General features: G+C 41.0%; 1 protein-coding gene across 1 annotated transcript in view; it reads left to right on the top strand.

The window, feature by feature from the left end:
• The first annotated feature begins 59 nt into the window (after positions 1–59).
• Positions 60–11,247, top strand: part of Iqgap1 (IQ motif containing GTPase activating protein 1) — a 92,882-nt gene continuing 81,694 nt past the window's right edge. Inside the window, exons 1-2 of the mRNA XM_003475752.5 lie at positions 60–227; positions 2,166–2,265. Of these exons, the coding sequence (XP_003475800.3) occupies positions 185–227; positions 2,166–2,265 (143 nt within the window). The 5' untranslated portion in view covers positions 60–184. The remainder of the gene's footprint in view (positions 228–2,165; positions 2,266–11,247) is intronic.

Below are 11,247 nucleotides of genomic sequence, written 5' to 3'. Positions count from 1 at the left end.
CCTGGCCCCGCCTCCTTCCGCCCGCAGGAGCAGCCAGGCTGGGCGGGGCCTTTAGGGCGAGGCCGCGGGGCGGGACCTCGGGGACCCCGCCAGCCCGCGCACTCGGTAGGAGCTGAAGCTGCTGCCGCCCGATTCTTCAAGGTCTCACCACCGCTTCCTCAGCAGTGACCCAGGCTCAGCCGCCATGTCCGCTGCGGACGAGGTTGCGGCCCGGCCGCACTATGGCTGTGAGTGCAGGGCTCTGCGGCGCGAGGGTCCGCGGCCGGCGCGCGGCTTCCGGGGGGCTCAGGGGCGGGCGGGCGGCGCGGGGTTGACTGTCCGCTTCTGCAAGGACCCGGAAGAGCCGGCCCGGCGGGTGGGGGCGGTGGACCTGGCTTGCGCCCCCGCTGGCTCGGAGGCTACGGGTAGGACCCCGGACCCCACCCTGGCCCGGGATTTCAGCCGCGCGGCCAGCGTAGTTTGGGGGCGGCTGGGCTGAGGTGGCAGCGGGACGGCACCGGGCGTGTCCGGGACTGTGGCAGGGGCTCCACTGGCTTCCGAGGTGCCCGGCTCCGGGTTACCTTTCGAGGTGCGGCCCTGAGCACGTCGCTTCATTGTCTCGGTCGTTTCTTCCGTCAGGATTTCAAAAGTTTAAGAAAAAAAAAGAGAATAATAAAAGCCACCAAAAACTTTTGACTTCCTCATTTTCTGTGGCCGACCCTGGAACATCAATGAACTACAGATGATTACCATTGGCTACAGGAGTGTCCTCGGAGGGTATTTGAGGTTTCGATTTTAGTTCATAGCTGCGATTTTTTTAAAGGGGTAATCTCAGTCAACAGTTATACGTGAGATTGTGCCACGTTTGTGAAATTAGGGATGAGTAAGCCCAGACCCTGTCTCTAAAGAATGTTTTAAGCGGAGACAGACAGGTGTAGGAGTTAATGATGGTAGCGAGCAGTAAAGGTGCAAGTTGTTTGGAGAGTAGCGAAGCTTACAGAGTAGCGTGGGCCAGGAAAGGGCCTGGGAACCAGGGTGTGGCTTTTGAATAGAGCTTTGCATGATGCCATCCAGAGAAGTCTGACCGGGCAGGGTAGGACTAGGAGGCAGTACTAAGATACGGAAGAGGACCAGGACACTGTGTAGTGGGAACTGCACGTTGTGGTATATGCACAGTGGTAGGAGGAAGGGCAGTGGAAAAGGGGGAAAGGTTCCAAAATTCATCCAGGCCAGACTGGGAGAGGCCTTGACCCCTTTGCAAGAAGTTAAGAATTTACTGTTTCATTTTTTTTGGTGTTTGGGAAGGAGGCAGATTGCTTTATGGTTAAATCCAAAGGCCTTGGGACAGGTTTTTTGCCTTGGAATCCCAGCCTTCCTCTTAATCGCCATGAGACTTTTACCTGGCCTCAGTTCCCTCATCTGTAAAATAGGATTGTTGTGGGTTTCAGTGAGAGAAAGCATGCAGAATGCTTAGAACAGTTAGTACCACTCAGTCGTCAATAACTGCTGGCTTTGGTTGTTAATAAAATAGGGGAAAGTATGACGAGAGCTTTAGAAAGTTATGAGAGGCCTGACGTGATGGCACATGCCTATAATTCTAGCACTTGAGAGGCTGAGGCAGGAGGATTGCTGTGAATTCAAGGCTAACCTGGGAGTACATTGCCAGTTCAAGCCAGCCTAAACTACATAGCGAGATTCTGCTTTAAAAAAAAAAAAAAAAGTTCTGATAAACTAGGACAAATTCTAGCCAAAACTTGGTCAGTATTTTTCAGGATTACCCTAGAATTAAGCCCAAATTCTTGTTACCACACGTTTGTAAAAAGGACAAGATGAGTACAGTTGAAACTCTGTAGGTTTTTAAAATTGTTTTAATTTTTTTTTTTTTTTTTTATCTTTTTGAGACAGGGTCTCACTGTGCAGTTTAGGCTGGCCTTGAATTTGGCAATCCTCTAGCCTCAACCTCCTGAGTGCTGGGATTACAGGCAGGTGCTACCACATCCAGCTTGGTTTTTTTCTTTTTTAGGAAAATGATCTTAGTACACTTAACTATCTACACGTCCACCAGTTACCTTGACCTTGTTACCTTGATTTCTAGGTGATTACCAAGAATGTGATGGCATGCCATTCTTTTATCTCTGAGAAAGGTTAGCAATCTTGATATTTACATTCTTTCTTTTATGTTTTAGCTGTCCTGGATAATGAGAGACTGACTGCAGAGGAGATGGATGAAAGGAGACGACAGAATGTGGCTTATGAGTACCTTTGTCATTTAGAAGAAGCAAAGAGGTAAATAAGGACTGGCTGGAGAGAAGATTAGAAGAAGAAATTTGATGTGTGGACACAGATAAAGGTTTCTGGGTGTATCTTGTAGGTGGGCCTGGGGGTGTTGGTGGTTGAGAGAGTAAGTAGAGGTAGAGTATTTATTTATGGGAACGAGTAACGTGATGGGCGAAGCACTGTGATGAGCATCTGGGTATACTAAACTTTTTTTTTCAGATTTGTGCTACTTAATTTTATGCTTACAGCATTTGTTTTGGTTACTGCCCACTGTTTGAGAGAAATAGCATTTTTAGGGCCTGGAGTTCCTGATGTTAATGTTATAGTGATTCTAATTGGTTTCGAGTTATGTATGAATTGAATCTCTTCCCCTATGACTTGTGTCTTGAACACTAGGTTGGAAGGCTTCCACATTAGGGCAGTGAATATCACAGTATCAGTCCATCCATTTGGAAGAAATTCAGACTGTTTATCAGACTTAGCATCCTCTGCATGCTTGGCAGTGTGAATCTGTAACTACTGTTTTCCTTTCTCAGATGCCCCAAGACCTTGTAGTCTTTAATTTTAGGGTGTTAACTTATTATCAGCAATTAATTTCCTTTGTTCTTGTGCTTGTGTTCCTTCGAGAGGTCCTAGGGTAGGTAGATATAATTTAAATCGTGTATTTCATAAGTGAGTGCTGGTGGAAAAGGCTGATGAAGGATAATAAAAGATATTTGTTAGTTTTTTTTTTTTTTTATTTAATTTTTATCGGTGCCAGGGATCGAACTCATGACCACCTGCTTGCAAGGCAGGCGTTTATGCCGCTGAGCTAAATCCTCAGCCCCAATAAAAGATATTTGTCATTAAAGTTTAATGAAAATCAAGAATGGCTTAAATGAACCATCTAATAAAAGTGGTGGTATTTTTGTTTTAATAGTTCCGAAAACTTTAAAATGCTACAGAAGAATCTCGAGAACAGTACAGCAAACATTCTTGTATTCAGAACTAACACGTTAACCTTTCAGATCTTCACCTTTTCATCTTAAAAAAAAAAAAAAATAACAGCTGCAGTTGGAGTCCCTTTTGTACCCCTCCCTGGTCCCATTCTTTTTCCCTCCCTTGGGAACATATATTATGGTGTGACTTCTGCAGTGTAAGGCTGCTTTTCTGAGTTTAAAGCCTCTCTCCAAGGGACTGCGGATATAGCTCAGTGGTGCAGTAACTGCTTGGCAAGCACAAAGTCCTGAGTTTAATTCCTGATAATCACCCAAGGGGAAAAAAAAAAGCCCTTCCAACAAAGGACAGTAGGGATTAGTGATGGTAACACTTAACCTCTCTAAATGGAAGTTTAGTATTTTGGTGGAGCTGGAAAGTGAACCCAGGGCCTTAGGCATGCTAACTATTTGCTTTAGTAGTGAACTATCCATTAGTGTGTCCTATGGTTCCCTATTCCTGTTGAAAAATAGCATTTTAAACCTTTTTATGATTTTGCCTCATGCTGGATGTGATAGCCTGAGTAAAATGATATTTTCTATCCTATTCCCTCCCTTAAGAGCTGCACTGGAGTCATTTTGTTTCCATCTACTCCAGAATGCAGTCTTGTCTTTTTTTTTTTTTTTTTGGTACCGGGGATTAAACTCACGACCTCACACTTGCCAGGCAGGAGGAGCTTATGCCGCTGAGCTAAATTCCCAGCCCGAATACAGTCTTTTCTGTCAGATATTTTTTCCAGTACAGAGAGGTAGTCCATTTTATTTAAAAGGCATCTTGGGACTGTTAGTCTGTAGATGTTCAGTTGGGTGTTTTGCATAGTTAGTGAGTGAGGTTAGATAGTAGGTGCGTTTATGATAGTCTTTAATTTTTATGCTTGTGTTAGATGGAAGGGTATAATAGTTGCATATTACCCTTACACACCCTGTCCTTTGGCCTAACCTTGTTGGAATGTGTCTGGTTTATTTTAGGGAGATAATCATAAAAATTCTGGATGTGGTAGTTTTTGTTGGTTGGTTTGTTTTTTGAGATAGGGTCTTGCTATATAAGTTTAAGTTGGTTTTCAGTTCACTGTGTGGTGGAGGCTGTCCTCAAACTCCCTGTTTCAGTCTCTCCAGTGCTGGGATTTCAGGAGTGCATCACCGCAACTAGCGTGTTTTCTTGGTATGTTTTCCTTTTGTTTAAAACTTTGTTGGGAAAATCAATTTTGAAAACATCCAGATTTTACAGTCAGAGAGGACTAAGTAACCTGGTGGCCAAGTTATGGCAGAAAAAGAGGACCAGGATCCCCTGGATTCATCCAGTGTGACTTTTGCCACCCTAAAAAATGTTCTGGATGCTTCAGAGACAAATGGCCTGCTTTTCATTGTTAGCTAGGGTTTCCTGTCCCCAGTTCTGCCACTACCTGTTGGGCGCTGGGCTGCATCTTATGTGCTCCTAGGGCTTCTCTTTCCTCTTTGATACCAGACCCAGTTCACCTTATTGAATAGGCTTAGTCTTGTTTCCTTTTAAGTTGGAGGAGCCCCACCATCTGGATTTAGAGTGGACCCAAGGTCAGGAATAAAGACCAGAGAGATCCAATGGAGAAAAGGTTTCCCTCTTCAGTTCTATTTGTAATACTACTACTCCTCCCACAAAAAGCTCTACCTTTTAGTACAGTGGCCCCATTGTGTGTCCTGGGGCACTCGATTTTGCCCTGTACCTTTAGAGAGCTCTTTCTTGGGAAGAGAGGAGTATGTGGAAAGAGTGAATATAAATGTGTGTAGAGGGAGAGAAGTGTGTTGTGGTTAAGGGTTTGTGTTTACCCAAGAAGGTAAAGTGGGAAACTTTTGGAAAATAGAAAATACAGAGATTTCTGCTTTTTTTTTTTTTTTGTCTTTTTTGAGACAGGGTCTCGATAGGCAGTTCAGGCTGGCCTTGAGCTCACTTTATAGCCCAGGCTGGTCTCGAACTTGCAACAATCCTCCCACCTCGGCCTCCCAAATGCTGGGATTACAGGTGTGAGCCACCATGCCCGGCTCTGCTTTTTTTTTTTTTTATTGTTTGAAAAGCTACTTTCATATGAAAATTAATGTGACACTTCAGAATTCAAGGCTTTTTACTCAAGGCCACATAGCGTAGAAAGGATTTTATTTGAAACATTTTTATTTTCCTTTTTTTCACTGATTAATGAGTTTAATTTTGGGAAATTTGTATATACACATAATACATATTTTAATCATTTTTACTTTCCGTTGGCACTAGCTTTGCCCTGCTCACCCTCTAGTTTCACGGTTTTTTGGGGGGTGGAGTTCAATGGATAATATATCCATTTCCCCATTACCTTTTCTTTTTTGGTACTGGGGCTTGAACTCAGGATCTTGCACTTGGCAAGCGGGTGCTTATGTCACTAAGCTAAATCCCCAGCCTCCCCCATTACCTAGGTAAATGTAAGTTACTATTTATGCTTAAATGAAAGTTTATTTGTTTATTTTTGCCTGTTCTAAGTTTTACATTTGTTTTGGCCAACAAGCAGTCATACAGGAGAGGAGAGTTAAAACTGTTTTCACCCAGTTGAAGGAAATGACATTTAAATATGTGAGGTATGTAGGTGCTCAGGTCTTGAACTAGTGGGGAAAGTAATAAAGATCAGAGGTTTAGGTGATTAAAAAAAAAAAAAAGTGGTCCAAAAAGGAGGTTTCAGGTGGAAGGAAAAAGAACCAAGATGAAAACATGTGAGGCAGAACAGAATAGCAGAAGACAGGTGAAGAGACAGTACGAGCCATTGTGCAATAGAAGGAAATGCAGTTAGGTGGAAGTTCACAGAAGGAAGGTTAATTCCAGTTCTCCTTGAGTTTGTCCATTTAGGAGTCCTTCTTGCAGATTGCCTGGAATGTTTTTTGTAGTCTGTTGTGGGCTACCTTCCTCCTGCTGAGCGCCCATGCCCCGATCAAGGGTACACATGCACCCTCACCGCGGGAAGTACAAGCTGTGGCCTGTCACTAACTACATGGTGTTAACAAGAGCTTAGCACTAAATAGAAGCACTTTACCTTCTGTAATTTAGGGGAATTGAAAAGGTATCTTAGAAAGAAGTTAGTTCTTGAGAACAAATTCTCTTTTGTGTGTATGTCTTTTTGCTTTTTTTTTTTCTTTTCTTCTTGATGGTGCTGGGAGTCAAACCCAGAGCCTTATATTTGCTGGCTAAGTGCACTATCACTGAGCCACTCCCCCATTCTGCAGAATGTCTTCATTGTTGGCATAGAGCATTTTCTGGATTGAGTTCATTAGATCTCCTCTCTCTGAATGGTATAAGAATTACCGGAACATGTGGTTATTTCTAGGCTAGCACAGTGTGATCCTCAAAACAGAAGTTAAGACTTTTAAGAGCCAAGAAAACAGACTGGATAAGCGAGTTAATTCAGAAGAACAGCATGCTCACCAGCTTCGATGATTCTCAGATGGAGAACTATAACTTCATGATTGAGGGGGTTATTTTTAGGAGAGGGATCCAAACTCCTTTTACACATGAGAAAATATTCAGCACCACCCAGTGTGATTCAGGGCCTGTAGCTACTTAGTGACCCGTTGGGCATTTGCCTAGTCATAATTATATAGAGGAAATATGGAATGAAACTTATTTTTAACTCTTAAAATAGTGACATAGATGGAAACGTCCATTCTTTTTTCTGAAGCTTAATTTAGTGCAGGCAGACTCTGTAATAAGTGGGTTGCATTTACCAATGTATTTGTTAAAATGCTTGAAACTGTTTGCACACAGTAACAGGGTTACATGTGGCAGGGGAATACTCCTTCTTAGTGTAGTCACCAACACCTTTTTAGCCTTAGTAGTAAACTGTACGTTTTACAGTTAAAAAATGTGTACCAGGAGGTACAGCTCAGTGGTAGAGCACATTGTGACTTAGTAGAGGCCTGGGTTCAATCCTCGGCACCCTTCACCCCCAAATTGGATTAGTGCCATCCAGTATAGCTATCATTATTACTAAGAAAAGTCATGTGAATACTCTGTGGTACTTACAGGTAAAAGAGATTCACAAAGTCTAAATAAAATGCCCTTGAAAATCTTGAATGTTGAAATATCTTGGCAAGTGAAAAGAATGAGACTGAGTTTTGGCAGGTGTGCCTTTTGATTCTGGTTTTGCAAGCTGCCTACCCTCAGAAGTAGCCTAAGTTTGTACTTCACACCACAGGAATACTGTGTGTTTTAGAGTTGCTGTAGAGAAGTGCCTGATACTGTGAAATACAGAAACACTTGGTAAATGTGTTCTTTATCATGTTCTTTGGGCAAAAGCAGATTTGCCATGAAGATGATGAAGTGTGAGTATACTTTTTTAGGCAATTTTCTGGGCACTTTCAACATCCTAAATATTGGTAGGCCTAGTTTTTTTTACCCTCTCAGAATTAAGTTTTAGTTTTGAGGAAAAATCAAAAACTGGGTGTCTCTGGGGGGGAGCATTATAGGGGTAGAGGTTGTGACAGGATTTTTTCTTGTTTAACCCTGTACTATTATCTCTAAAATGTTTTATACAATGGTAATTTATGATAAAAAGGAAGTGATGAAAAAACACATAATTTTTAGATGTAATCACATTTAGATTTTGTTTTGTATATTTACTGTTTTTAATGTCTACATAAAAATCTGTAATTTATTTAGGTTTATTCCAGTTTAGTTATATTATTGTGATTAAACATTTATCAGTTTTTATTTTTTTATGCAGATTTTCTGTTGATACAATTTACTCGTTTTCTAAAGTTAACTTGTGAGCTCCCTTGTATGTATGCTGACCTTTAATATTTGGTGCAAATGTTCTTGATTTTCCATTTAAGAATTTTTGTTTTGATTTTCCTTTTTTTTTTTTTTTTTGGTCTTTTTTTTTTTTTTTTTCGTTTTTATCCGTACCAGGGATCGAACTCAGGACTGCCTGCTTGCAAGGCAGGCGCTTATGCCGCCGAACTAAATCCCCAGCCCCGATTTTCCATGTTTTACAGTTTTAAATTTTATGGAATTAACGTAGTTTACTGTATTTTTTTGTGTGTGTGTTGCTTGTGGCTGTAACCTAGATTTTTACTCATTCTAAACAAGTGTAGTGCCACCAAGCTACACCCCTCACAGCTGGAGTTTAAATGTTAATCTCTCTTTGTAATTTGTCACTTCAAAGTTTAGGTAGTTTAATTTCTTGCTGCCTGTTTTTTTTGTTTTTGTTTTTTTGGTACTGGGATTGATTTGTGACCTTGTGCTTGCTAGGCAGGCCTTTATGCTACTGAGCTAAAATCTATAGCAGATGGTTTAATTTCTTTAAAATCTTTCTGCAGGGGCTGGGGATTTAGCTCAGCGGCATAAGCACCTGCCTTGCAGGCAGGCGGTCGTGAGTTCGGTCCCCGGTACCGATAAAAATGAAAAAGACAAAAAAAAAAATCTTTCTGCAATTTGTAGTTTTACAACATATTAGCGTTTCTATGATTTACTTTTCTTGAACAGTAGTGGGGATCGAATTCAGGCAGCAAGTACACCATTGCTGATCTACAGCCCAACCCTTTTTATTTTTTATCTTGAGGTGGAGCTTCACTGAGCTTAGATAGCACTCAGGTGTCCAATCTGGCTTCCAATATGTAGTACTCCCTCAGTCTTCTAAGTGTCTGGGATTGAAGGCATGAGCCACTTTATCTGGCTGATGTAATTTTTTAAAGACTTTAAATTTTTTAAGGACTCGTATTTCTGAGTTGTAATATTTACAAACCATCTTTTTTTTCTACCTGTTAGCAATTGATGTCTACTTTGTCAAATATTAAATTACAATATAGTTCTAGTTCTTGATTTTCTCTTGTGACCCGCCCCTCCCCGCCTTTTTTTATTTTTTAAAAAGACAAGGTCTTACTATGCAGTTCAGGCTGGCCTTGAACTCAGTGTGTAACCCGACCGAAGCTGGCCTGGAACTCAGTTCATGGCAATCATCTTGCCTCAGCCTCCAGAGTGCTGGGATTACAGATCTTTTGTTTTTGAGAAAATAAATGCAATTTAAGTTGCTTGTACCATTACTACTGAAAAGCAACATCTGAAGCTAATAACCTAATTTAGTTCCATTACAGATATCTTGATTTTTTTTAAATTTGAAAGGAATGAAAACAAGGAATTTTTTTTTTTTTTGGATATGGGGATCAAACTCATGATCTCATGCTTGTCAGACAGGTGCTTGTGCTGCTGAAGCTCTATCTCCAGCCAAGAATAAGGAACTCTTATTTTCCTCAAGTTACATATTAGGATTGGTATTGGCTTAGCAATTTTGCTGATAAGTTGGAGTCTCTTTTTGAAGGTAGATTGAACTCAGGGTGTTGTAGAGGCCCAGGATGCTAGGCAAGCATTGAGACTCTTCTTTTTCTTGTTCTTTTTTTTAATTTTAAGGTGAATAAAACCCAACAATACAAAACAGAATAAAACTAATCAAAACAAAGCAGTGAAAATGGTACAGAACTTCATAACAGGACAATAGGTCAACAATGGCTACCATAATATATCTTGTTATCTTCACAATAGTTGTCCATTTCCTCAGGCATAGTAAAATCCAGTAAAACAAAACAATAAAATCAATCAAAACAGAGCATTGAATAAGACAAACAGTAAATCGGAACAAAACAAAACAGTGAGAATAATACTGGATTTCAAAAACAAGACAAGGAAATCCCCTATATTTACTGTATTGCATACTGTCATCCTCCTAATAGATGCCTAGACTACCAGCCTTAGACCTGCAAAGCCAATCAAACAATACAAGCATTTAGTTGTTTTTGTACCTCAGTTGCTATCAACTTAGCCTGTCCTCCCAGCCAGCCATTGCTTACGGGGGTGGGGGGTGGACCTTGATTCTCAGTGCACTCTTTTCCTGGGTTGGCTTGTGGGAAAGGCAGTCTGGCTTCTCTCTTCCTGGCCTGGTTTGTGCAGTTTACTGAAGATCAAACTAGCTTCTTGATGTCTTCTTTCCAGACCCATCATGGCCTCTTCTGAGACTTCTTGATTTAAAATGTCTCCTGTTTATCTTAACTCTAGTAAATTACTCACTACACCTTTAATAATTGGTTTTGATTCATTCGTTATGTCTTGAGGGTTAGGATCTGCATAGTGTCTTATGGCTGTTCTTCATGTCATTTGTTTGTGTTAAATCATAACAATGATGATTTAACATAAATCATTTGGAGTATTCTGGGTATGTCTCACTGACTTGATTTTCTGTAATCCTGGTCCCTTCCCCCATTGTTTTTGGCAGTTGCTTTGTCCCATTGTAGTTTTCATTTTGAGCGACTATATATAGTTCTTCTCCCCCTGTATTCTTGTTAATCGATGCAATTGTTAGTTCATGAAGAATAGAGTGGTATGTGTAAAGTCCTTTTCCTCAAAGTTGGACTCTCACTATATTACCCAGGGTGGTCTCCTTAGCTTGAGTGATTTTCTGGCCTTGGCTTCTGGAGTTGCTGGGAGTTCATGCTACCTTACTTGGCTATCATCAGACCTCTCTTAAGTGAGAGGAAGGACTGGGTAACCAGGAGGGCCAGATTCAATACTTCACTGATTCTCCTTGTCAGTATGTGTTGAATTGGACATGACCACAAGTAAGCCTGTTAACTGGTCAGCTGAGATTGTCTGCCAGTCAAGGTAAAAGACTTCCAGGGTTAAGCAGTCCGTTAATTTGACCTAATTTAGCATATATGTCTTCTGTTCTTAGAAGTCGGAGCAGAAATTACCTTGATGTATTTAAAAACCCCTAATTAAAAAAATAACAAAAATACATTTCAGGTTTGCAGTTGGCATGTTCTAAAAATTTCATTGTCCAGTCTTGCTCAGTGACCTGTTGGTGATTTCTGTGTAATTTCTTCTGCCTCATAGTGTAGTAAATTGGGGCTACCTGTTGGTAATAGAACTTGCTTTGAACCTTTTTAAACTGTGTAGTGTTTGATGGACTTTTGGTTGTTTCCATTTGGGGCAGCCTAAATAAACCCCTTGACAAGTATTTGTGTAAGAAAGTGCTGG

Source organism: Cavia porcellus, unplaced genomic scaffold (assembly GCF_034190915.1).
Source record: "Cavia porcellus strain 051 isolate PalLab524CR breed Dunkin Hartley unplaced genomic scaffold, mCavPor4.1 scaffold_6, whole genome shotgun sequence".
In the NCBI taxonomy this organism is placed as follows: domain Eukaryota; kingdom Metazoa; phylum Chordata; class Mammalia; order Rodentia; family Caviidae; genus Cavia; species Cavia porcellus.
This window is presented reverse-complemented; position numbering and strand designations above follow the sequence as displayed.